Source organism: Moschus berezovskii, chromosome 8 (assembly GCF_049115385.1).
Source record: "Moschus berezovskii isolate FMDL1 chromosome 8, NW_MosBer_1.0, whole genome shotgun sequence".
Lineage (NCBI taxonomy): Eukaryota > Metazoa > Chordata > Mammalia > Artiodactyla > Moschidae > Moschus > Moschus berezovskii.
The window spans coordinates 106,979,100-107,005,266 of record NC_142467.1 but is presented as its reverse complement, the minus strand read 5'-3'; the positions used below and the strand labels follow the sequence as shown (position 1 = coordinate 107,005,266).

The window sequence follows — 26,167 nt, the reverse complement described above, 5'->3', positions numbered from 1 at the left end:
ACTTTGAAGAAGTGATTAAAGTAAAATGAGGTCATATGGGTGGGTCCTAATCCAATATGGCTGATATTTTTATAAGAAGAGGAGGTTACCGGCTTCCCTGGGGGCTCAGACTGTCAAGAAGAGGAGATTAGTATACAAATATTTATGAGGAAAGACAATGTGAAGACAAGAGGAAAAGATGCCATTTTCAAGCTGTGGAGAAAGACCCTGGAAGAAATCAAACCTGCCAACACCTTGATCTTAGACTTCTAGCCTCTAGAACTATAAGGAAGAAAATTTCTGTTGTTGAAATCACTCAGACTGTGATATTTTGTTATGGCAGTTCTACCAAACTCATATGGACACCTAGTTACATTTCATTTCAGATAAACAATGAATAGTTTTTCAGTATATTACTCTCCACAATAATTGGGATGTAAGTATGCAAAAAGCTCTCTATTATTTGATTCCCTGATAGTTGATACAGAGTCTGCCTGCAATGCAGGAGACCCAGATTTGATCCCTGGGTCAGGAAGACACCCTGGACCAGAGAATGGCTACCCAGTATTCTTGCCTGGAAAATCCCATGGACAGAGGAGCCTGGGGGGCTACAGTCCATGGGGTTACAAAGAGTCAGACATGACTGAGCAACCAACACACACACTTTGTATGTATTCTTTAAAAAAAAAAAATTGAATAAGGGACTTCCCTGAGGGTTCCAGTGGCTAAGACTCCATGCTCCCGATGCAGGGTGGCCGGATTTGATCCTTGGTCAGGGAGCTAGATCTCACGTGCAGCTGAGTTCACACGCTGCAACTGAAAAAAGACCCCACATGCCGCTACTTCGCCAGGTGGCGCTAGTGGTGAAGAACCCGCCTGCCAATGAAGGAGACGCAAGATGAGACGCAAGAGACGCGGGTTTGGTCCCTGCGTCGGGAAGATCCCGTGGAGGAGAAATTGGCAACTCACTCCAGTATTCTTGCCTGGAGAGTCCCACGGACAGAGGAGCCTGGTGGGCTACAGTCCATGGAGTCGTAAAGAGTCAGACACGACTGAAGCGACTTAGCAACACATACATGCCTCTCCGTTCCGTTCAGTCGCTCAGTCGTGTCCGACTCTTTGCGACCCGTGGACTGTAGCCTACCAGGCTTCTCCGTCCATGGGATTCTCCAGGCAAGAGGAGTGGGTTACTGTTTCCTTCTCCAGGGGATCTTCCCGACCCAGGGATCGAACCCGGGTCTCCCGCATTGGAGGCAGACGCGTTAACCTCTGAGCCACCAGGGAAGCCCAATACATGCCTCTACTAAGACCCATCACGTGCTGTGCTTAGTCTCTCAGTCGTGTCCGCCTCTTTGCAACCCCAGGGATTGTAGCCCGCCAGGCTCCTCTGTCCATGGGATTCTCGAGGAAAGAATCCTGGAGTGGGTTGCCATTTCCTCCTCCAGGGGATCTTCCCGACCCAGGGATCGAACCCACGTGTCTTATGTCTCCTGCGTCGGCAGGCAGGTTCTTTACCTGCTGGTGCCACCTGTGTCTGCTAAGCAGTCTGACATCATAGACTGTAGTCCGCCGGGAGAAGCCCACTAAGACCCAGCAGAGCCAAATAAATTAATGTTTTTTTAATTGAATAAATATTGACCTACAGCATTATATCAGTATATAATATATATATAATATACATTAGTTCAATATTTCTATACTTTACAAAATGGTCACCACTATGTATCCTTCAAAACATCCTCAAATGATCCTCTAGAGGCATCAGAAAGTCCTGGCTGAGTGAATGAAAAATGCTCTTATTGGTGAAAAAATGTTCTTATTAATAAATGTGTTTGTTAAATGAGCTAATGGATCGTTCCCTTGCCAACTCCTACTCATCCCTCAAGATCCTCCTTAGATACCCCTCAAGGGCATCAAATCTCTTGACCATACGGAAGGCAGCTCAGTTCTTCTCAGGCTAAAGGTCACTACCCACCCTCCCCACCGAAGACGGAAGCTGAGGGGGTGGGGAAGTTCTGTGGTTCCTCCTGTTACCATTTCCTGGGCAGGGGGAGCCTGTGACCCTATCCTTCCTGCCCCTCCTCAGTTTGTGGGGCATCTGAAAGTGGGACGCCCTGGGGACGTGTCTCAGTTGTACTTCTGGGGCAGCTGGGAGGGCTTCCTGGAGTAGGTGGCAGGCAGGCCAAGAGAGGTGGGTGTACAGAGATTTGACACAGGGAAGGTGGGCTGCGGTGAACCTCAGGGTGAGCCTCCACCTGTGACCTCAATAAGGGGAGAAACAACACCGCACACGTGGCTGCAATCCTGCTCACACTGCTGCCGTAGTTCCCCGGGAAAAAGCCCAGCCCTTCAGCCCAGCCGTCAAGGCTCTGGTCCACTCTACCATCTTCAGCTCTCACATGGAGCCCCAGACCTGCCAGTTCATCCTGGTGTTCCCCAAAGCGCGTCGCCCAGACTTTTGCCTCTCCTTTGACCTCTGTTGGGAAAGCCCTTTAGCTCTACAAAGCCAGTTTAAGGCATCCCTTCTCTGGGCAGCCCACTCTGGTCCTGCTCAGAGCCCCCCAACCTCTACCTCTCCCTGCAGCCGGCCCCTAACCCTCAAGGAGCTGGGAGCATCTGTGTCCAGCTCTGCTCCACCCCTTGGTGGTTTTTCAGTGGCTGCTCTAACTCTGGGGGGATGGGAAAGAAGTGTGATAAGAGCAGAGGCCCCTGAGAGCCCCCAAAGAATGACAAATTGTACTGGCTGTCTGGTCGGCAGCAACCCTTGTGTATCCTTGCGCTCAGTTGGGCAGTCATGTCTGACTCTTTGTGAACCTATGGACTGCAGCACACCAGGTTCCTCTATCCGTGGGATTTTCCAGGCAAGAATATTGGAGTGGGTAGCCACTTCCTTCTCCAGGGCATCTTCCTGACCCAGGGATGGAATCCATGTCTCTTGTGTCTCCTGCCTTGCAGGTGGATTCTTTACCGCTGAGCCCCTGGGGAAGCCCTATTTATCCTCACTCTAGCCCATTTGCAGATGAGGAAGCTGAAGCTTGGGAGGCCTGACTTTCCTGGGGATAGGAGGTAGCCCTAGGGCATGAGCCTTGCTCATGGAAGCTCAGCCCCACTGGGTGGGGGGCTCTGCCTCAGGGTTTGCATCTATGTCTTTACCTCTAGCCAGGGCCCTGAGTAGGCTGAGTGTCTCTGGACTCAGTTTTTCCATCTGTGAAATGGGGCACCTGGAGTAGGCGTCTCAGGATCGCTGAGAGGGGCCCATTGATTTCCCCACCTCCAGGGGTCTCTTCCATCTTTAAATTTCTCTCTCCTTGTGTCTCTCAGCTCTCTCTCTGTCTCTGCCCCTCCCCCAGACCTCACAGCTACTCCGCCCCTGGCCTGGCCTGGGCCCTGCTGCCAGTGAAGGCTGTTCTGTACAGGATCACAGGGTCCCCGTCCCCACTGTGCCAGGCCTGGAACACTGCCTCTTTGTTCCAATGGCTCTGACTTCATGGCCTGCTGGGGGCCTGACCCTGGCTGGCCCAGCTGCCTCTCAGAAGTGGCTCTCAGAAAAAGTGCTTCCTCCCACCCACCCCGGGCCTCAGTTTCCCCAGATGCTTTTCCCCAGGAGAGACCCTTATCCTGCTTTTTGTCCACCTGGGTTCTGAGAACATCTTTTTTTTTAAGGTGAAAATCACACAACGTATAATGAACTGTGTTAATATATACAATTCAGTGGCACTTAGAACATTCACTGTATTGTACGATGATCACAACTATTTAGTTCCAAAACATTTCCAGCATCCCCAAAGGCAACCCCATCCCCACGAACAGTCGCTCCTCACCCCTCCCCCAGCCCCTGGAAACCACTATTCTGCCTTCTGGCTCTGTCATTTACCTGTTCTGGACGTTTCATGTACACAGAGTCGCACATGTGGGCTGCTGGGCCTGACTTTTTCCACTCAGGATGTTGCTTTGGGGGTGTTATCCCCTTTTTGTAGCGTGAATCAGCTCTTTTCCATGGGCATTTCGGACCTTTGTTGACAGTGGGAGAGAAGATCAGAAACTGAGACAACTCCCTCCCCCCCAACCCCCGCCCCCAACCTCCCCATCTCTGGCTGAGAAACAGACACAGAAAAAAGCCTAAGTTGAATCTGAAGGAAACAAGGATATTCTTCAGACGCGGGACTCAGGTTTGAGTTTGGGAAACTATGAGGTGGACGTTTTGGGGGTGTCCAGGCTACAGAAAGCACTGCATAACAACTTGTCAGAAGAGTGAACTCTGACGTTCAAAGGCCCCGGCCTCTCATGTAGCTCCTGGATCTCAGAAGTGGGCCAGAGAAGGCTGGCTGCTTCTGTCAAGTCGCTTCAGTCGTGTCCAGTCGGACCCTGGAGACGGCAGCCCACTAGGCTCCCCCGTCCCTGGGGTTCTCCAGGCAAGAACACTGGAGTGGGGTTCCATTGCCTTCTCCGAGAGAGGGCTAGAGACCCAGCCAAGTACACAGAGCCCCAGGCCACCCATGGGGCTCTCACCTGGTGTCTGGCTCCCGTCTGGAGTCAGCGGAGAAGACCCCAGACCCTCAGGGGGTCTAGCTCTGGGTCTAGCTCAGAGTCTAGGGTTCGGGTGGGTTTGTGGCCTAGGTGAGGCCACTACCCACAAGCTAACTTCCTGGGTTTCTCTTTCACTTTGACTTGCCCTGGGAGGGACCGTGTCTCATAACTTTTTTTTTTTAACCTCTTTAGTCTTTCTTTATTAGCTTCAGCGTGTTCCTGGGTGAGGAAGGACCTGGTGGCTGGGGCCTCACCGGCAGCACAGAAGTTCGTCTGGGGCTGCTGCCCTCTTCAAGGACCGGATGGGGCAATGGAGGTTCAGGCTGGTCGCCCTCCTTCTCCTCTTGCTCCACAGGCAGGGCGGTGAGTCCCCTACCCTGACAATTCACCTCTTCTGGGGCTGGTGGGGCTGTGTGTGTGGAGGGCTGTGGACTGGGTGCCAGGGCTGGTTCTGCGTCTCCGTGCCCCAGTCTTTCCCTCTGTCAATGGGACGTTAGTAATTATGACTCCCAATGTCAGACTGGGCATCTCCTCTCCGGTCCTGATTTCGTCTTCTGTACTTTGTGCTCAGTCACTCAGTCGTGTCCCACTCTCTGTGACCCCATGGACTGTAGCCCACCAGGCTCTTCTGCCACTGGGGATTCTCCAGGCAAGAATACTGGAGTGGGTTGCCATGCCCTCCTCCAGGGGCTCTTCCCGACCCAGAAATCGAACCAGGGTCTCCTGAATTGCAGGCAGATTCTTTACCAGCTGAGCTACCAGGGTGGAGTGGGATAAATCTCTGAATCTTTCCCACTCCCCAGAGTTCAGTGGGGAGTAGCGAAGGAACGGATAAAGAGCAAGTTCGGAGAAGGCAATGGCAAGCCACTCCAGTACTCTTGCCTAGAAAATCCCATGGATGGAGGAGCCTGGTAGGCTGCAGTCCGTGGAGTTGCTGAGGGTCGTACTCGACTGGGCGACTTCACTTTCACTTTTCACTTTCACACATTGGAGAAGGAAATGGCAACCCACTCCAGTGTTCTTGCCTGGAGAGTCCCAGGGACGGGGGAGCCTGGTGGGCTTCCGTCTATGGGGTCACACAGAGTCGGACACGACTGAAGTGACTTAGCAGCATGTATATAATAGTTATGGATCTAGTGTATGTAACATACACACTTTCTCTCCATCCTGTGGAATCCAACCGGAAAGGACTCAGCCCTTTCTAACAGCCAAGGTTGGACTCTTATCCCAACTCTGCTGTTGCATAAACTTGGATAACTTCCTTGTACCTCAGTTTCCCTCTCTGTAAACTGGAAATCAGCAAGGCTTCAGGACTTTTGGAGGTCAGGCAGGTCTAGAGACCAGCAAAAGGTAGGGGGCAGAGGACACTGAGTTGCTTTAGAGGAGCAGCCTGAGAAGCAGATGGGGGAATGGATGGGCAGATGAGTGGATGGATGGGATGATGAATGGATGGGAGGATGAGTGGATGGATGGACGGATGGATGATGGACAGATGAGTGGATGGATGGATGGATGGACATGTGAGTGGATGGGTGGATGGATGATGGGTGTGCGGGTAGATGGAAAGACGGATAGATGGCTGGATGGATAGATAAGTGGATGTGAGGATGGACAGATGGATAGAAAGGTGGACGGATGGGTGGGGGGTGCATAGATGGGAAAGTGGACAGGTGTGTGGATGATCCCTGGGTGAGCTCCTCTCCCTCTGCAGTGAAAGGCTGAAACCGCCATTATCTCTTAATTGTCTTTGCAGCTGAAGCCTGCAGTACCATCGGATGCTGTTTTCAGAGCCCACCATACCCAGATGCAGACTCAGGTCTGGGCAGTTCCCCGTCATGGGAGGGAGGGCTGGTGCTGGGCTCTGACTGACCCATCCCTAGCAGCCCCTCCCTTAGATCCTTCCTGCTCAGCTGATGACTGGGGCCTTGGGAGCCCTGGCCTGACAGCCTGTCCTCATCAAACTCAGGGCAGTCATTCACCTCTGTGAGCTTGTCTGCTCCCTAACAGAGTCCAGGGCTGTGTCTGTCCTGACTGGTCAGCGTGTAGGGTTAAGCAGCTGCTAAACATTTTGCCTTCCCTGAAGCAAGCATTGCTGGAACACTCATGCTTATAACAAATTCACTAATCTGCCCCTGGGCAGGCGTTTCATCTATTCTTTAGTTCAAGAAATATTTACTGAACAGTTATTATGTGCCAACACGGTCCTGGATGTGAAGGAGTCAGCTGTGAACCCAGTTGTGTTCCTGGGGTCACAGCCTAGAGCAGGCGGTGGACAACAGTCACCCTAATGCATATCCTGTGCATAATGATGAGCTATGAAATAAGCAGAACAGAGTGGGTGGTGGAGAGGGAAGGGGCTGCTTCAAATAACCTAGTGTTTGAGGCGGTGACTCTGAAGGAGAAACTGGAATGTGACGATCTGGAGCAAGGGCATTTCAGGCAGAGGGCACAGCACATGCAAAGGCCCCGAGGTAAGAGTGAGTCTGATATGGTTGAACACCAGGCTGAAGTGGCTGGAGCAGGAAGTGCAGGGGAGATGGCAGGAGACAGGTGGGAAGGGCAGTGGAAGGTGCTGGAAGCCACAGCGTGTTTAAGCTGAGGTCATACTGGGTTACATAAGTGTCACAAAGATACCTCCCTGAGTTGTGTCAGTCTGGGGACACCCCCTCCCTGACACTGTAGCCTATTCTCAAACCTCCAGGCTCAGCTTCAGGCCCCCGGGACCTGAGCTGCTACCGGGTATTCAGCAGCGCTGGTTACGAATGTTCCTGGGAGTACGAGGGCCCTGCAGCTGGAGTCAGCCACTTCCTCAGATGCTGGTGAGGAGCCTGCCCTTCGCTCCGCAGCCCCCGCCTCTGCTCTCAGGGTCTGCGCCCCTCCCTGGCCTCGGCTGGGACTCCGTGTTGTGGGCGCTCAGTACGGGTGGGTGCCCAGTGCGGGCGGCAGTGAGAACCCCTCTGTCCTTCCGTAATCCTCGCCTCGCACTCACTCATACTCTGTTCACTCAGCCACCCATTCATTTCTTCCTTCCCTCCATGACAGGCCTTGTTAGGAGAGTCTGGGGTCCTCCAAAACCCTTAGTCCCAGGCTGACCCCCGAGAAGCCCCCAGGCTGGGGAGGAGGGGAGAAAGGGGCAGGAGAGGACAATGGGATGTGATGTGCGTCACCCACGAGACTCGGCACCAATACCTTCCTTCCCGCAGCCTCCAGTCTGGCCGCTGTTGCTACTTTGCCACAGGCTCAGCCACCAAGCTGCAGTTCTCCGACCAGGATGGCATATCCGTGCTCCACAATGTCACTCTCTGGGTGGAATCCCGGGCCGCCAACCGGACAGAGAAGTCCCCCAACGTGACCCTGAGCCTCTACAGGTCAGGTCAGCACCGTGTTCTCCCCACTACCCTCTCCTCACCCAGAGAAGCTTCTGGTCCCCAAGCCAAAACCTGGGTGTGTGTGGGGGATTCTGGGTCCCTGGCAAGGGGTTGGATAGTGCCAGCTGTTTTCCCATCCAACACTGCCCTGTGACTTGGCAGAGTATTTCATGGTCCCCTTACCGATCTCCTACTGCTGGATATTTAGGTAGCTTCTGGTTTCTCCTTGATACTGTAATGCTCCCAAGATCCTATTGGGTCTTTAAAATCTGTTTTTGTTAATCAACAACACACCCTTGGTTTAGATGTACTGAGCTGCTACTGTGAGCCATGCTCAGTCATAAGGGACATGCACAAGGCCAAAGGAGGTCGAAGCGAAGGCTGGGACGAGGCAAGGGTGAATGAGGCGCCCTGCTTGGCCGCAAAATTTAAAGGGGGGGGGCAGTGGCGGAAAACCTCAGTAGTCAAGATAAACAGGATCATGATGCAATGTTTAAAAAAATCAATATTGATGCAAAAAAAAAAAAGCCATGACGAACAAAATATCAAGATTTTAAATAAAGAGAGGATCTGACCCTGTATTTGTACAAATCTACCTCACTCTCCTCACCCTAATCCCAGCCCTATCCCTGCTTCATGGAGCCCAGATTCAAGTAGGGTGATGAACAAGGCTTCATGGAGGCCAGATTCAAGTAGGGTGATGAACAAGGCTTCATGGAGGCCAGATTCAAGCAGGGTGATGGACAAGGCTTCATGGAGCCCAGATTCAAGTAGGGTGATGAACAAGGCTTCATGGAGGCCAGATTCAAGTAGGGTGATGGACAAGGCATGACCGTTACTCATGATGAGATCCTGCTGGCAGATCAGGAAGGCTCCTGGATCAAGCTGAGTCTTTGAAGGATGAAAAAGGTCCAGTAGGAATAAAGATAGGGAAATGTGGTCCAGGCAGCAAGTGCCAAGGCCCTGAGGTAGAATCAAACACCATATGACCTAAAGACAGGAAGGGTGACAAATGTCTCTCCTTAGGTCAGGCTCCCTGAAGTGAGTTTAAAAAGTTAGTGAGAGTTCCCCAATAGTCCTCCAGAAACATCAGTTCAGTTCAGTCGCTCAATCGTGTCTGACTCTTTGCGACCCCATGAATCACAGCACGCCAGGCCTCCCTGTCCATCACCAACTCTCGGAGTTCACTCAAACTCATGTCCATCGAGTTGGTGATGCCATCCAGCCATCTCATTCTCTGTCGTCCCCTTCTCCTCCCACCCCCAATCCCTCCTAGCATCAGAGTCTTTTCCAGTGAGTCAACTCGTCGCATGAGGTGGCCAAAGTATTGGAGTTTCAGCTTTAGCATCAGCCCTTCCAATGAACACCCAGGAATGATCTCCTTTAGAATGGACTGGTTGGATCTCCTTGCAGTCCAAGGGACTCTCAAGAGTCTTCTCCAGTACCACAATTCAAAAGTATCAATTCTTCGGCGCTCAGCTTTCTTCACAGTCCAACTCTCACATCCATACATGACCACGGGAAAAACCATAGCCTTGACTAGACGGACCTTGGTTGGCAAAGTAATGTCTCTACTTTTTAATATGCTGTCTAGGTTGGTCATAACTTTCCTTCCAAGGAGTAAGCGTCTTTTAATTTCCTGGCTGCAATCAGCATCTGCAGTGATTTTGGAGCCCCAAAAAATAGTCTGACACTGTTTCCACTGTTTCCCCATCTGTTTCCCATGAAGTGATGGGACCAGATGCCACGATCTTTGTTTTCTGAATGTTGAGCTTCAAGCCAAAATTTTCACTCTCCTCTTTCACTTTCATCAAGAGGCTTTTGAGTTCCTCTTCACTTTCTGCCATAAGGGTGGTGTCATCTGCATATCTGAGGTTATTGATATTTCTCCAGGCAATCTGGATTTCAGCTTGTGCTTCTTCCAGCCCAGCGTTCCTCATGATGTACTCTGCATATAGGCTAAATAAGCAGGGTGACAAGATACAACCTTGACGTACTCCTTTTCCTATTTGGAACCAGTCTGTTGTTCCATGTCCAGTTCTAACTGTTGCTTCCTGACCTGCATATAGGTTTCTCAAGAGGCAGGTCAGGTGGTCTGGTATTCCCATCTCTTTCAGAATTTTCCACAGTCTATTATGATCCACAGAGTCAAAGGCTTTGGCATAGTCAAGGAAGCAGATAGAACTGGTTACAGAAGTATGTCTCACCATAGCTTTGCCAGCAACGAGTGCTAATATTTTAAAGATATTTTTACTAACGGGATCCTGTGTATAAATCTTAACTCTTTGACTCATAGAGTCCCAGGCGTAGACGGGTCTTGCGAGGGTGGGCCTTGGGGGTTTCTCTGGACCAGGAGGCTCATGTGCAGGTTTTCTGGGATTTTCGGGACCCACAGCTCACACACACGCCTGCTTCCCTTCCCAACCCCATCTCTGCTTCCAGTTAAATACGACCCTCCCCCAGGAAACATCAAGGTGTCCAAGTCAGCAGGGAAGCTGCGTATGGAGTGGGAGACGCCAGCCCGCCAGGATGATGCTGAGGTACAGTTCCGGCACCGCACACCTGGCAGCCCGTGGACGCTGGTGAGTTTATTCCCCAGACCAGCGGTCTGCACAGGGCACAGGGCACCTTCACATTTCCCCCATCAGCTTTGCAGTCTCTGTACCTATCACCCCTTCCACCTGGCCTCCACTCTTGCCCCATATTTAGCCTCTGGGATCTGTCTCTGACTTGAAGATCTGATTATGACTACCCTTGCTCACACAGACCAGGGATTGAACCTGCACCCCCTGAGTTAGAAGGCAGGTTCATAAGCACTGGATCACCATGGAAGTCCTTCATTTGCTTTTCCGAGGATGTCCTCTCGCTGTTCCCAGATCCAATCCAGGGTTCGATGTGGCATTTAGCAAAATAATTGTTGAAGATTTCTGAAGAGCTAACCAATATTTTCAACACCAAATGTAAAATCATGTATATATATGATCTCATTTTAGGGTGACTGTGGACGTCAGGATGATTCTGGCTTTGGTAAGAATAACAGCAGCAGCAAGTTAGCATTAATTAGGCAACCACTGTGTGCTAGTGCTAAGTCGCTTCAGTTGTGTCTGACTCTTTCGACCCTATGGACTGTAGCCCACCAGGCTCCTCTGTCTATGGGATTCTCCAGGCAAGAATACTGGGTGGATTGCCAAGCCCTCCTCCATGGGATCTTCCCAACGCAGGGATCAAAACTGCATCTCCTGCAATTCCTGCATTGCAGGCAGATTCTTTACTGCCTTGCCACTGGAGAAGCCCCCACTGTGTCGTAGGCCCAGTGCTAAATTCTTTGTAGACTTTTTGTGCCCCCTTGTAGTTCAATATTGGATGATTCCCATTTCACAGGGGAGGAAACATAGGCTTGGGCTTGAGAAGCCCAATAAGGCCAAGGTCACATCCCAAGGAATGGTATTGCTGAGACTCGAACCCCAGACAGTTTAAGACGTGGGTGATCCTTGAGGTCCCAGAGCACAAGACCTGGCCTATTCTGACTGTTCTTGTCCCCAGGGTCTGGCACGCACTTAACTCTCAATAAATGCATGAACACAGTTGGCACTCAATAAGTGCATGGACACAGTTGATGCTCAATAAGTGCACATACAGTTGGTGCTTAATATGTACATGACGGCTAAGTGACTATCCCAAGCTCTGGGTACTCCTAGCTGTGGGACAGCCCCTTGGCCTGAAGTTTGTTCTGCTTCTCCTCAGAGTCATGCCTCTGCCCCTTGGAGATGGACATGGCCCAGGAATTCCAGCTGCGGCGGCGGCGTCTGGGGCCAGGGGTCCCTGGAGGTCCCTGGAGCAGTTGGAGCAGCCCTGTGTGCATCCCCCCTGGTGAGAAAACCCTGGGCCACAGGAAGGGATATGGGCATCTGAAAGATGGTAGTTGGATCAGAAATAAGGTGGTGAGTGTTAGCAATAAGGTACTGGGTGTTAGAAATAAGGTGGCGGGAGAAATTAGGGAAAACTGGTGCTAGGCGACAGGGCAGTGAGCGAGTTTCACTTTATAAAATGCAGCCAACCCGTAATCTAAAAAGAAAACATTTCTCAGTCCTTCTCTCCTTCTGGTTAGTTTGGTGCGTTTTGTTCTCTGAAAGCTGAACAAGGAGTTGATGGGTGCATGTAGCTATGTTTTGAAGATGGATTTTCCCAAACAACACAGGAAGCTGGAGCCTGGGCAGTTCCAGAGTGGAGATGTAGCCCAAGGTGGGGGTGCAAGGGAGAGATGGGGTGACCGTCAATGTTTGGCCTCCACCCTTTGAACTGGCGCTTCCTCCTGCCTGCCCAAGAGTGTATCTGCTGGGAAACAGCTCCAGTAGTTGTTTCCAGATTTTTAAAAAAATCTATAGTATTTAAAAAAAAAAAGGACATGATATAAAATTGACCTTTTGAACCATTTTTAGCCAATTGCATCAAGTATATTCACCCTCATGAGGCGGATCTCCATGTTTGCAGATTCTGAAAACCCTGTAACCCACAGAATGCTGTGTTACATGGGAGGGAGGGAAATGGCCCCATGACTCCATCCAGGGTCTGCAGGAGGTTGTGAGTGAGGGCACCACCCCCAGTGTCACCGTTTTGCTGTCTCATTGCAGAAGCCCCTCCACAGGCTGGGGTGAAGTTCTCAGTAGAGCCGCTTTGCCCAGATGGGAGGAGGCAGGTGACCTTGCGTGAGCAGGTAACATGGTTGTCATTGGGCTGCGGGCTAGCCTGGGGAGAGAGAGAAGGAAACCAGAGGCTGGAGTGGAAGTGTGTAAAGCTCAGGGATATGAACCGTGAAGGTAATGAGACTGGAAAGACTGTGGGTTGAAATCTGAAGGTAATGGGGAGCCATGGGAGGTGTGTGAGGGCAATGGCAAGCCACTCCAGTACTCTTGCCTGGAAAATCCCATGGATGGAGGAGCCTGGTAGGCTGCAGTCCATGGGGTCGCTACAAGTCGGACACGACTGAGCGACTTCACTTTCACTTTTCACTTTCACACATTGGAGAAGGAAATGGCAACCCACTCCAGTGTTCTTGCCTGGAGAATCCCAGGGATGGGGGAGCCTGGTGGGCTGCCGTCTATGGGGTCGCACAGAGTCGGACACGACTGAAGTGACTTAGCAGTAGCAGCAGGTGTTCACAGGCTCCCTCTTGTGGCCATTGGGAGAATAGATTGTGGGGGGCTCGGGTGGAAGCTGGGAGGCCAGGAAGTAGTTGACTGTGTTGGTCTGGATGGGAGATAATTGCTTTGAAGTCCCCCAAACAACTTATTAAGTATAGTCAAATGTACCTGTTTTATAGAGTAGGAAACTGAGGTGCAGAGGAAAAGTCTCCTGCCTGAGTCAGGGGCAAAAATATATGTTTCAACCCCTGATTTCACCATAATTGATTCAGCCAGATCCCCAATGACCTGTTACAGTAAAGTTATAGGGAAGCTCCTTTTCTTCCTAGGTTCCCTATAATTTGAATTCTTTTTGTTAGAAAAAATTTTCTGACTTGAGGTAACTGGATTCAAAGATGGAAGCTTTATTTTTTTCCCCACCTGGCTTTCAGTGGGTTTTGCCAAATTATTCCCCCCTTTCCCCAGACCAATGATCAGTGAATGTGTCAGTTTCCCAACAGTCTTGCCAGCACTGAGGTTTACTAGTTTGTAAATTTTTGCTCAAGTTATCACCTGGGCCTGTGGATGAGTCTGTGCTCATGGGCTGAATCCTGATATCAACCCATGGGGACAAGGAGATGTTCAGGTCTCCAAAAAAAAACCATCTCTCACACTCATGACAGCTGCCCCAACTGGAGCTTCCGGAAGGCTGCCTCGGGCCTGACTCTGGCATGGAGGTGACCTACCACGTCCACCTGCACATGCTGTCCTGCCCATGTCAGACCAAGGCCAAGAGGACTCTGCGCCTGAAGAAAAAGCTCTTCCTCTCGGGTGCTGCCTATGAACTGGCCGTCATTTCCCGGAATCGCTTTGGCCTCGGCCCCAATCAGACATGGCACATTCCTGCCTGCATCCACTCAGGTGCCTTTGACTGGATGGTGGGAGGGCCCCTTGGAGCTGAGCACATACTCTGAACCTCAGCTAGACTAGGTGAAGCACAAAAATTTAAGGGGGTGTCTAATTTAGGAGTGTATCAAAAGTTAGTAATCAAAAATGCATAGTGTTTTTAAAAAGGCATAGTGTTGTGATAGTTCAAAAAATAATCTCACGGGCAAACTACAGCTCAGGTCAAACATTTGTTTTTGTAAATAAAGTTTTATTGGGACCAGGGGCAGGATCAGGGTGTCAAGTAAGGCAGGGTTGTACAAGAACAGGGTTGATCCTGTCTTCATTTAAAATCTAGGCAATTTGCTCACTTTATATACAGGCATACGTCTATTAAGGGCTTTCCAGGTGGCGCTAGTGGTAAAGAACCTGCTTGCCAATGCAAGTTCAATCCCTGGGTGGGGAAAGTCCCCTGGAGGATAGCATGGCAACCCACTCCAGTATTCTTGCCTGGAGAATCCCATGGACAGAGGAGCCCGGCAGGCTATGGTCCATAGGGTCACAGAGTTGGACACAACTGAAGCATGCACGCAGGCACATACATATATTTACATATAATTAAAAAAACAGTGGTGATGATGTGGATGAAAAGGAATCCTTGCACACTATTGGCAGGAATGTAAGTTGGTGCAGCCACTAGGGAAAGCAGAACGCAGATTCCTCAAAAGCTTAAGACTAGATCTACCATGGAAAGTGAAAGTGTTAGTTGCTCAGTCGTGTCTGACTCTTTGTGACCCCATGGACCTGCCAGGCTCCTCTGTCCATGGAATTCTCCAGACAAAAATGCTGGAGAGGGTAGTTATTCCCTTTCCCAGGGGATCTTCCCAACCCAGGGATCAAACCCAGGTCTCCTGCATTGCAGGCAGATTCTTTACCAGCTGAGCTATATGATCCAGCAATTCCGCTTCTGTGTATTTATCCAGAGAAAAGAAAAGCACAATTGGAAACAATATATGCACCCCTATGTTCCCTGCCGTGTTATTCACAGTAGCCAAGATATGGGAACATCCTAAATGACCATCAGTGGAGCAAACTGCTCAGCCGTAAAAAGAGTGAAATGTTGGCGCTGGTGGCAGCCCGCACGGACCTGGAGGATACTATCCTAGTGAAATAAGTCAGGTGGAGAGAGACAGATGTGCTGTGATTTCTCTCAGATGTGGAATATAGAAACCAACAAACTGACTGACTGCCCAAATAAACAAATGGACAGAGCAGAGCGGCGCGCAGGCAGAGAGGAAAGAGCAGCGCTTACCAGCCGGAGAGCCGGGGAGGGGCGGGGTAAAGAGCATCAGCTCTGTGGTGACAGACGGAAACTAAATTTTCTATGTGCGCACACAGTAGGATATTCAGAAGCCGAAATATTATGCTGCACTCATGAAACATATACTATTATAAACCAGCTGCTGCTGCTGCTGCTAAGTCGCTTCAGTCGAGTCCAACTCTGTGTGACCCCATAGACGGCAGCCCACCAGGCTCCCCCGACCCTGGGATTCTCCAGGCAAGAACACTGGAGTGGGCTGCCATTTCCTTCTTCAATGCGTGAAAGTGAAAAGTGAAAGTGAAGTCGCTCAGTCATGTCCGACTCTTAGCGACCCCACGGACTGCAGCCTACCAGGCTCCTCCGTCCATGGGATTTTCCAGGCTAGAGTACTGGCGTGGGGTGCCACTGCCTTCTCTGGTATAAAACAGCATTACCCCAATAAAAAATAAACCTAAAATTTAAAAAATCAAGATGTATGTGTACGTAGATACACACATATTTTGCTGAGGAGAGGTTCACATGTCAAAATGAACCATTTTAACAAGCACACTTTGGTGCGCTAACCACACTCACAGTGTTACGCAACCACCACCTCATCTAGTTCCGGGCCGTTTCATCACCCCCAGAAGGAGACCCTGTCCCCATTAGCAGTGACTTCCCATCCCCTCCCCCAGCCTCTGATGATCACGGATCTCCTTTCTGTCTCTGGATTTTCCTGGGCTTTTTCACAGAAACTGAGCGTATGCTTTGTGATCTTTTGGGTCTGGTTTCTCTCATTCAGCCTGATGTCTCCAAGATTCTACCACATTGTATCACATTCTTTTTATGGCTGAGTAATATTTTGCTGTGTGGATGGGCCACATTTCCTTTATCTGTTTTTCCACTGATGAACATTTAAGCTGTTTCCATTGTTTGGCAACCCTGAATAGTGCTCAGTACATATTTTCCATTCATTTCTATTTTAAAAAAATATTGTGTTAAAAGAGCACTAATACTGGTGACTGAAGTCTTTGACACCTCCTTAAGTTTCATGCCCGAGATAAGTGCCCTGCTTGCTTCACCTTAGTCCTGATGCTGCTGAGCACCCAGCAGGTCGGTTACAACGATGCCCATTTCAGAGATGGGACAACTGAGGCTCAGACAGATGCAGCCACTTGCCAGGGCGGCGCATCACAAAGTCTGTCAGTTCCTGGTCTGGTTTGGGCCATGGCCTTGCTATGTGACCTTGAGCTGGTGGCTCTCTGTCTTTGAGCCTCAGTTTTTATATCATTGATATAATTCGATATGATGTGGCATGATACTGATATGATTTATATCATTGATCATGGTGACTGTACAACAGCCCTGGCCTGGTGCATGCAGTCAGAACTCAGTAAATGAGAGCTTTTCTCTCTAGAACTGGAAGCAGCACCCACCTGTCAGGTTGGTGCAGAGACCCTTGTAGGGAGTGGCAGAGATGAGCCCAAGAGGGCTGAGTGGGTGTGTCATCTGAGCGCTGGTCCGACAAGGAGGCCCCTCCCCCACCACAGCCACCCACTGCCACGGGGCGAGGCGGGTGGTGGGCGGCCAGGCATCTGCCGGAGCATCTGCTTACCAGCCTGGCAGGGTAGAAGTGGCAGCATAGGGAGTTCTGATGGTGGGCATCCTTGCATAGAACCCGTGGTCAGGCTGGGGGAGGACTCGATTCATTCAAACGGCCGCTGCTGTCCCCTTGGTGCTCAGACCCCAACTCGGCAGCCCCCAGCGTGGGGAGACAGAGTCAGATACAAACACTCCCGGCCCCTTGGGGGTTAGAGTTTGTCAAGAGAGTCGGATGGGGCTCTCAGAGCCTTGGGTGGGTGGGTGGGGGCGGGGCATAAGATCGCTGGTCTGACGCGCATCCCTTGTTTTCTTCCAGAACCAGGGCTTCTGAATATCAGTGCCGGAGCCAACGGGACCACCATACATTGGCCAGCCCGGGCCCAGGGAATGAGGTACTGCATTGAGTGGCAGCTCCAGGGCCAGGAGAAGAACCTTGCCACCTGCATTGTGACGGCGCCCCAGGACCCGGACGCTGCTGGAATGGGTACCGTAGTTTTGGTTACCCTGCATCCTCCATTAGAGCTCCCAGTCAACTCAGACCTATAGGCATCTTCCATGTGGGGCATCTGAGGCCCAGAGAGGTCTTGCTACTTGCTCAAGGTCACACAGAAGTGGGGACCTGTTGGACCCTCCTACTGGCACAAGTCTAGAGTTTCCTGCTGCAATCCTGGTTTGCCAGGGCTCAGCCCTGGGCAGGTTGCACCCTGGCAGGAAATGAGTCTCACGTCCCAGGGTGTTTGTTAAACACTCACTGGTGCCAGGAAAGGTGGCAACTAGCAAGATGCTAGTGGCAAATTAATGAGGCTTCTGGAGGGAAAGAGGGGGTGCTGAATGGCCCAGGCAGCCTCTTGCTCTCTGCCCTGGTCTTGGCTGGTCCCCCCAAATCCTCAGTCTTAGCTTGGCCCTCCAAGAGCTTCCAGGGGAAGACAGGCTGGACACAGATACCCCTGGCACCATGGTGTAAGAGCTGTGCTGGAGAAGGTGGGGATGCTTTGGGAGAGGGCAAAACGAAGGAATCCTGGAGGAATCCTGGAGGAAGGCACATTGATGCAAGGGTTTTGAGGCATGAGTAGAAGTGTTCTAAAAGTTCCTGGTAGATGGCACAGGTGCAAAGGTGGGGACACAATCTATTCACTTGCCTGGCCCTTGCTAATCCTTCCAGCAACTCACAGCTGGAGCCAAGAATCTGGGGCATTGGAACAGAAGGCATGTTACCGCATCACCATCTTTGCCTCTGCACACCCGGAGAAGCCAACCTCATGGTCTACAGTCTTGTCCACCTACCATTTTGGAGGCAATGGTGAGTGGCCCAAACCTGCAGGGTGGTCTCCTCTGGGGACTCAGCAGTGGTCCTTGGGTATAAGGAATGGGGAATACCATTTAGAGGCACCTACTGCCTATCAGGTGCTGGCCAAAAGCCAGACACTTAGCAGTCAGCTCAGTCAGGACATGCCTGGTGGTTCAGTGGTTAAGATTCTGCTTCTACTGCAGGGGGTGTGGGTTCAATCCCTGGTCAGGGAAATAAGATCCCACATGCCTCATGGAGAGGCAAAAAAAAAAAAAAAAGTCAACTCAGATTCTAAGACACCCCAAGAGGCACTGCCCCATTTTACAGGTAAGAAAACTGAGGCTCAGAGAGGGGAAGTGATGGTACCAGAGTAGTGCAGCCAGGATTTGAACCCAGGCCTGCTTGACTTGGAGGTCATGGTTCCCTGGGTCTCTGGACGGTACCAGCTGGGCAGGCAGAACATGCTGAGCCAACGCCGTTGGAAATGACCATGGCAATGGTGTGATTGCAGCCTCAGAGGCCGGAAGCCCACAGCACGTGTCGGTGAAGAAACTCGGCCAGGATTCGGTGTCTGTGGACTGGACACCATCTCTGCTAAGCACCTGTCCTGGCGTCCTAAAGGAGTACATTGTGTACTGCCAGGAGGAGGATAGCAACCAAGTATCTGGTAGGTGAGGCAGCACAGGCCTGGCTGGGGGAGGAAGGGGTCTGGGCTTGAGTCTGCCTTGCTGTGTGACCCTGGGCACCTCACTGTCCCTCTCTGAGCCTTGGTTTCCCCAGCCATAAAACGATAGACTTGGACTCATCGTTTGATTGGCCCTGACGGCAACTCCCATGGAGCAGGCATGACTGTCCCCATTCCACAGATGGGCAAACTGAGGCCTGCAGAGGGATTCACCTGCCCAAAGGTTAAGCAAGTCTGGATTTGAACTCAGGTGCCCCTTCCTGCCCCATAAGAAGGAAAGAAATGAGGATGTACAGGGCAGGTCTCACCGAGGCTGGCTCTTCCTGTCGTTTCCTGCACCGGGAGCCTCATTCTCCCACTGGTTAACACAGTCTTGCAGACACAGCCTCTTCCATCCATCTCCTGCAGCAACAGGCCAGGCCAGCAAGACCATGGGTTTACTTCCTGCCTTCTCTGCACAAACCCAGCACAGGGCAAGGCATGATGCCAGGGGTAGGGGAGGGGGGCTGGGGGGTGGGGGTGATGGGGGCTCTCCAGATTCAGACGTAGACGTCTGCCACCAGTTTGGTCACCCTGTGGTGTTTAGAGGGAGTGTGCATTCATGCACGCACTGTCAGTCGCTCAGTCGTGTCCGACTCTTTACGACCCTGTGGACCGTAGCCCACCAGGCTCCTCTGTCCATGGAATTCTCCAGGCGAGAATACTGGAGTGGGTTGCCACTTCCTGCTCCAGGGGCTCTTCCCAACGCAGGGATGGAACCCGCATCTTTTGCATCTCCATCAGGTAGATTTAGAGGGGAAATGAAGCCTAATGGGAGTTGGTGACATATTCCGGCACAGCCAGAAACAGCCCCATTTGCTGAAAACCGATTTGCCAAAAGCCAAATTGCTGAAGATTCATGCACCAACTACCCATTTGGCCAAATGTACCAACTTCCCTGAAATTTCTTTTGAAGAATGTTCCTCTTGGATGTTTACAAAGAATATGGATTTAGGGTTCTAGGAAATTTTTTCTTCTAGACAAACACCACCAATTGTATTCTCATTTTAAAGATTTTTATAAGGTGCTTTATTTTTTAAGTCAGCCCATTCCCAAACACTTGTTGAGGTCCTACTGTGTGCTGAGGTGCTGGGGACACTGGGGGGGAACAACTTAGACAAAGGTAACCCTGACCCTGACCTGAAAGACGGAAAAGAGATAAGGGAGGAGACCATGTAGCCATCTGGGGAGAGGGTAAACCCGGTCAGGGAGTCAGCCAATGCAAAGGCCCTGAGGTTGAGGGTGGAGCCTGATGCCTTTAGGGCATTCTGAGGAGAAGGCACATGTGGCTGGCAGAGAGTGGGCTAGGAGTGAGGGAAGGGTGTATTGGTCAGAATTTGAGAAAAACAGCATCATTTGCTGAAGATTTTGATGAAGAATATTTTTTCCAAATAAACTTGAGGTGAATGGGTGCATTTAGGGAAGAGTTTTCCACAAAATGACTGTGAGCCCCCACCCCCATCCTCACCTCCCAGGGTGGAGCCAAGAATAAAGGGGGTCTGGGGACTCACCGCTGCCTCCCGTTCACAGAGTTGCACGTGAAGCCCACAGAGACCCGGGTGACCCTCCAAGGTCTGCGGGCTGGCACAGCTTACAAAGTGCAGGTTCGCGCAGACACAGCCAAGTGGAGGGGCGCCTGGAGCCAGCCCCTGCGTTTCACCATCGGTGAGTGAGGGGGTGAGTGACAGTCACTCAGTCGTGTCCTACTCTTTTCAGCCCCATGGACTGTAGCCCGCCAGGCTCCTCTGTCCATGGGATTCTCCAGGCAAGAATACTGGAGTGGGTTGCCATGCCCTCCTCCAGGGGATCTTCCCGACCCAGGGATCAGACATGGGTCTCCTGCACTGCGGGCAGATTCTTTACCATCTGTACCACCAGGGAAGCCTGAATGGAGGAGGGTAGGGGGTGGACCTTGTATTCACCCAGCATGCATTGCCCCACACCCCACATCAACAAGCATTTCTGCCCTGACCTTCCAAATTTCCATCGCTCCCCATGAATCTCCCTCAGGAGCACGTCACAGGCTGACGTGCTCCCACCTCCTTCACCAGCTTCCTCTGCTGTTTCTTCCTCCCATAAACCTTTTCTCACACTCCCATGTTCTTGCCCTTGCAGGCCTCTGCCTAGAATGTTTGGTCTCCTTGTCAAACTCCTATTCACCCTTCATAACTCAGCTCAAAAGCTCACTCCTTCAGGAAGCCTTCCAGGCTTCCTTCTGGGGCATCCCCATCCCCTCCAGCTGTGATTGCCCCGCCTACCTGGCCTGACACCTTGGAAGCAGTTGGGGGTGTCTTTCTGGGCTCTGCCTCCCCCAACCTTGGAGCTCTTGGGGAGAGGGAGGGAGCAGGGGTGGGTATTTATTGAGGGAATGAATGAACATGAATGAACATCGCTCATCACAAACATAAGGAAGTCGGTGGGCCCTGTTGTCTTGGGTCATGTGGAAGTGGGAGATTTGGGGACCGAATGACCCCTGTTCTTGCCAGAGTCCCTACCTGTTGTCCTCGCAGTGAAATCTTGTTGTAAAAGCAGCAGTGAGTCAGACTAGGTGAGTGGTGGGCAGGTCTGGGTCCAGGGGGCAACCACACGAGCCCCAGCTGCAGGTGATCAGAGCTATGGTGTCCTGAGCACTTAGTGCGCCAGGGCTTTGTCCCATGGTCACGGGGCAGGCCGGGCCCCCTTCCCAGAGGAGGAAACTGAGGCTCAGAGCATCTCACATTGCACCAGGGTCAGCAGTGAGTTGACGGAGGGCCCGCCTCTCCCAGTCCCCTCCTCAATGAGAGGCAGAAGGTGTGTCTCCCTCAGCCCAAGCTCTTCTGCTCCTAGAAGTCCACGTTTCTGAGTTGTCCGACTTGTCCATCTTCCTCGCATCTTTGGGGAGTTTCATGAGCATCCTTCTCCTGGGAATCTTTGGGTACATCGGCTTGAACAGGTAACTTGCACCCCCTCCCCTGAGATGATCTGCAATGGTGATAGTATGAATAATAATAATCATTAACCCCAAATAGGTTTTTATGTCCACTTTCAAAATGAGGAAACTGAGGCCCAGATAGTCAGGCCCAGGGCATCCAACAGTGCTGGAATTTCAATCTGGGTCTGTCAGTTTCCCTCTCCTCTGACCCCTCAGCCACATCTTCACTCCCCTTATTGTAACCTAATGGAGATGAAAGAAATAGGTCAGAACAATCAAAAAGTAAGAACAAACCAGTTCCTCTCTCTTCCCAGGGCTGTAAGGCACCTGTGCCCACCTCTGCCCACACCTGGTGCCAGCACTGCCATCAAGTTCTCTGGCAGCCAGGGGAAGCAGGTAAGGGCCCCTCTTTCTAATTTCAGGTCTTGGTTATTGGGTCCATATATGGATTAGGGCTCTGAAGAGTAATGGCCATGCATGAACTCTCTTTATTCTTTCCAAACCATTGGTGCAAGGACTCAAAAAAAAAAAAACTACCCTATTTTATAGATAAGCAAATAGAAACCCAAAGTGACCTTCATGTGGATCATTTCCTAGTAGCAGAAACAGAACTCAAGTGACTTTACAACATAACCTGATGGAAAAAATTTATAAGACTGTGGGCCTCAGGCATGGCTGGATCCAGGAACTAGGATTCCATCTCTTTGGGGTGCTAGCTTCCCTACAGGCTTCTTTTCCAGCCAGGTTCAGCCTTCCTTGTGTGGAAACAGGGTATCGCTTTCTCCCATGAACTGCAGCAAAATTCTGGGCCATCACTGATTGGCCCAGCTTGGATCACATGCCCATCCGTGGGCCTATCACTGGAATGAGGGGGCTGGAATGCTCTGATTGACTGGGCCAGGATCACATGCTGATCCAGAACCAGCCTGGGGCTACTGTCCTGCCCAACCACATCACTCATCAGAGGAAGAGAAACAGTTTTCCAAAGAGAAATGGGGAGCCCTTCCTATTGATCTTCGAATTGGCCTCAGGATTTTAGCGAGTTTAGCCAGAAGGGACCTGGTCCACTCCATCCTGTGTGGATGAGAAATAAGGCCCCACCCACAGCCTTGACCCTGCCCTCCCTCTCCAGGTTTGGCAGTGGACCAGCCCAGCAGACTTCCCAGAGGAGGTGTCTCCACAAGAGGCCCTGATGGTGAATATATCCTGGGAAAAAGGCGTGGAAGCTGACATGGGCACACTTGGGACTCTCAAGAAGATGGAGCTGCCTCTGCGTGCCCCTAAGCCAGCCCTGGACACAGAGCTGCCCTTGAAGGACAGGAAGCAGATGCAAGGATGCCTTCAGACTGGGGCTTTGGGGCCTGGCTGGCAGGCCAGTCTGGAGGACAGCCTTGCCCAGGCGGCTAGATTCCCACTGCTGCTCCTGGGGGACCTAAGGCAGACCCCCAGGTTCGGTTCCCAGGGAGAAACAGGAGCATCTGCCTCCTCTTACAGAGAAGATTGACAATTGCCACCGCGATGGCGGGTTATTAAGTGTTTATTGCATACTCAACCTGTTCTTTCCACACTCACGTGATGCCCTGAATCCCTATGGCCACCTTGAGTGACATGGCTGTCTTACTGATCTATTTTAGTGAGCCTCAGTGAGGTTCAGAGAGGGCTAGTGACTGGCCTGGGGCCACACAGCACATGCAAGACTCTAATCCAGGCCGAGTGGCTCAGACTCCATCCTCACTCCGCAGGCTTTGGAGCCACTGCCCTCCATAGAAGCTGACTCTGCCCAGCACCAGCTGCCACAATCCTATGGTGGGAACCTTAAAAACCACCTTGAAACAGAAGTTGCTACCCAGGGCCATGACCTGGCATCCATGGAGTAGGGCGCTGTGGTTGGCCTGTTGGGGGGGTGTGTGGGATAGACTGAAGGGGGGCCCAAAGAGGCTCAGGCTGATCCCAGATCCTGGGCTGAGCATCCTGTCTGAATGGGGAATCTGGGCGCAGAATTCTGTGCTGCACTGCAGGGTGTCCAGGCTTGGATGATCCAGATGTGGGGAAAAGAAGGCTAAACATTCTGAGGGAGGTGATGGCTCCTCCCTGACCGCAGATGTCTCACCTGTAAAGTGGGGGTGAAAATATAAAATAAAAAAATAATAAAATGGGGAGGTCGCTGCTGCTGTCACTATATCTCATCACAAAACTGCTGAGCAGTTCCAGAGGTACTTGGAAAAGCAGGAGGTGCTGGACAAATATGAAGAACCAGAGAAATCTAATAATGCTTTGGAATTTTTTTTAAAGCATCACTCGGGAGCTGCTACCCCAGAAAATCCAGAAATAGAGCTGCTTTGTCTAGAACTGGAAAAAATGAAAGAGAAATATGAAGTTATTGTAAGAGAAAATGAAAAACTGAAAACAAAGGAGAAAATTCCATAAAGTTAGGGTGGAGAAGAAGAAACTACCTTGCTATAAGCCACAACATCTTTAGGAAGATCTAGATTACTGCATTAGCAAAGAGTGCAGTGCAGTCATGAATGGGAATTAAGTTTTAGTTTTCCAGTCATTTTAAAGGTTTAGATAAAAAGAGCTTTCACTAGATTTGATTGTATTAAATATTAAAAATCATTGAGTGGTTTTAAAAAGATAGAATTTTTAAAAAAAGATAGGATTTTAAACTTACTGAATCAGCAATTAAGTTTAATAGTTAACTGCTTTTGTTACTATTCGATTTTCTTACCCCATTTAGAATAACATTCACCCAAACTCCAAAAATTAAAACAAGAGTGATGATCATGTAGACCTCACAAGGTGCTGGGGCGGGGGCTGTCTAAGGCTTAATAAATAAATAACAGGAGGAGGCTTGGTTGCCCCCAGCCCCATTCCTCTGTCCAGGGCTCAGGCGGAGACCTGGGATTCTTCGCTCATCCTAACATCGAATACCGCAGCAGAACTTTTACTGCCCAGACACACCCTGAAACCACTGCTTCCTATACTTTCCCCACCAGACTTTCCCTCATTCTGGAACGAGTAAGTGCTGATTCCCTCTATGGCCACTAGGCGGCAGCAGCAGGGCGTGTCTCCCATGCCCAGTCCGCCCAGCCCCCTCCCACCTCCCAGAGAGTTTACAAAACACACTCTTGCGGTTTTAAACAGGGACAGGGTGGAGATTAAAACTCAGAACCACTGAATTTTGTGGCAAAAGAAGATGAGACCTCTGGCTGAAGAAGGTCTGGCAGCAGGTAGGGTCGAGAGTCAAGAGGTCCTGGCTCTTCCTCTTTGGGGTCTTCTGTTTCCCCATCTGGATGGGAAAATAGAAGACTTGGTCCAAGCACTCAACCTGCGCCCTCCTCTAGTTAAACCCTCCCCTAAAGATCAGCCCTCCTCTCTCCTGAGGGCTGGGCTGCATCTTGAGGAGGAGGCCTGGACAGTTGGCAGGACCAAGTGGACAGGATAGAGGGGGTGCTGGGTCAGCAGCCTCATGAGAAAGACCAGAGTGACCCGACCCCCAGAGGCTCGGAGCTGCCCACCCCGGGTCCAGAGTTGCCCTCTCCCTCACCCAACATACACGTGTGCACAGCGGAACCTTCAGGGAGCTAAATGCCCCCATGCTGGCCGTCCCAGTAGGGGACCCAGTACTGGGCCCATCAATAGCACAGCACCCACTTAGGTGGCCCTTGGAGTTGGCAAACTCACCTCCTGGGTCCATGGAGTTAGGAGTTTGGTATTCATGGAGCACCACTGGAAATTCTTGCTGAAATGAATGGAGAAAATGAACACCCTGCTTCTGTTCGAGGAAGGCTGAACATGCCTGGAAGAGAAGCTTGTGGAAAGGACAGCAACAGGGAGAGATGGCGTCCTCGTTCCTGGATCCAGCCATGCCTGAAGCCCAGCATTCTGGTTTTCTTGTTGTTAAAGGCATTCTGAGCTCTGTTTCTGCTGCTAGAAAATGACCCGTAAGGAGTTCCTCTCTGGGACTCTACTTGCCCGTCTGTATAATAGGAGAGGGTTCAGGGCACTGGCTTGAGGGCCCCACCTGCATGGGCTGGGCAATCCTCCTTAGCAGAGCCCTGGCCCAGTGGTAACTGAGCGCTTGCTGTGTCCTCATTATTCTGGGGCTTCTCTCACTGTCGATTCCTCAGCTGCTCCCAGCAGTGCCAGGAGTCAAGACTGCGGTAGACCCTGTTTCACAATTTCCTTCCTTCCTTGACTCAGGAAATCAGTATCAAGCACCTGCTCTATACCAGTTCCTGTTCTGCACAGGTCAGAACTGGTCTAGTCATGAGGGGCTCCTGGTTGGGTAGGGAGGACAGAAGCTAATCTAATCATCCCAAAGAAAGTTACAATAAACCTGGGCAGGTGACGAGTGAAAGTGTGAGGAACAGAAGTGAGGGAGGGCTTCCTGGAAGAGGTGGTGCTGGGGCCAAATGGTGAAGAGAGGCCAGAACAGCAGGAGCAAAGGCCCTGTGGCAGAT

The 26,167-nt window shown here is 51.2% G+C and overlaps 2 protein-coding genes and 1 long non-coding RNA gene across 8 annotated transcripts in view; 1 reads left to right on the top strand and 2 right to left on the bottom strand.

Moving 5' to 3' along the window:
* MAST3 (microtubule associated serine/threonine kinase 3) overlaps positions 1-4,631 on the bottom strand; it is a 46,350-nt gene extending 41,719 nt beyond the window's left edge. For all 4 annotated transcript variants that reach the window (XM_088839184.1, XM_088839188.1, XM_088839187.1 and 1 more), the window contains exons 1-2: positions 4,489-4,631; positions 3,854-3,990 (exon numbers count right to left, since the gene is read on the bottom strand). In XM_088839184.1, coding sequence (XP_088695310.1) covers positions 3,854-3,889 — 36 coding nt within the window. In that variant the 5' untranslated portion in view covers positions 3,890-3,990; positions 4,489-4,631. The remainder of the gene's footprint in view (positions 1-3,853; positions 3,991-4,488) is intronic.
* Positions 4,632-4,706: 75 nt separating this feature from the next.
* Positions 4,707-23,861, top strand: IL12RB1 (interleukin 12 receptor subunit beta 1). 2 transcript variants are annotated; one of them, XM_088839191.1, is made up of 16 exons: positions 4,707-4,869; positions 6,260-6,322; positions 7,208-7,325; positions 7,710-7,879; positions 10,338-10,456; positions 10,868-10,901; positions 11,619-11,744; positions 12,506-12,588; positions 13,678-13,915; positions 17,098-17,265; positions 17,944-18,081; positions 18,581-18,736; positions 20,324-20,458; positions 21,620-21,725; positions 22,019-22,100; positions 22,837-23,861. In XM_088839191.1, exons 1-16 carry the CDS (start codon positions 4,809-4,811, stop codon positions 23,206-23,208), a joined length of 2,169 nt encoding a protein of 722 aa, XP_088695317.1. In that variant the 5' UTR covers positions 4,707-4,808; the 3' UTR covers positions 23,209-23,861. The 2 variants fall into 2 exon arrangements, with proteins under 2 accessions (XP_088695317.1, XP_055287146.2); XM_055431171.2 differs by having other exon boundaries at positions 4,708-4,869; positions 10,317-10,456.
* A 60-nt stretch (positions 23,862-23,921) lies between these two features.
* LOC148777184 (uncharacterized) lies at positions 23,922-25,887 on the bottom strand. Of its 2 annotated transcripts, none has more exons than XR_016038118.1 (3): positions 25,389-25,887; positions 24,908-24,993; positions 23,922-24,053 (listed from the first exon to the last, which is right to left on the bottom strand). It is a non-coding gene; the product is annotated as an uncharacterized LOC148777184 (long non-coding RNA). The 2 variants fall into 2 exon arrangements; XR_016038119.1 differs by having other exon boundaries at positions 23,926-24,047.
* Between the last annotated feature and the right edge of the window lie 280 nt (positions 25,888-26,167).

Bases quoted from the DNA above. Each gene is read 5' to 3' on its own strand.
- IL12RB1 (XM_055431171.2), top strand. From the start codon at position 4,809: ATGGGGCAATGGAGGTTCAGGCTGGTCGCCCTCCTTCTCCTCTTGCTC. The intron at 13,916-17,097 runs GTGCCTTTGACT...GTTTTCTTCCAG, and splicing joins TCCTGCCTGCATCCACTCAG to AACCAGGGCTTCTGAATATC. The intron at 17,266-17,943 runs GTACCGTAGTTT...TAATCCTTCCAG, and splicing joins CCCGGACGCTGCTGGAATGG to CAACTCACAGCTGGAGCCAA.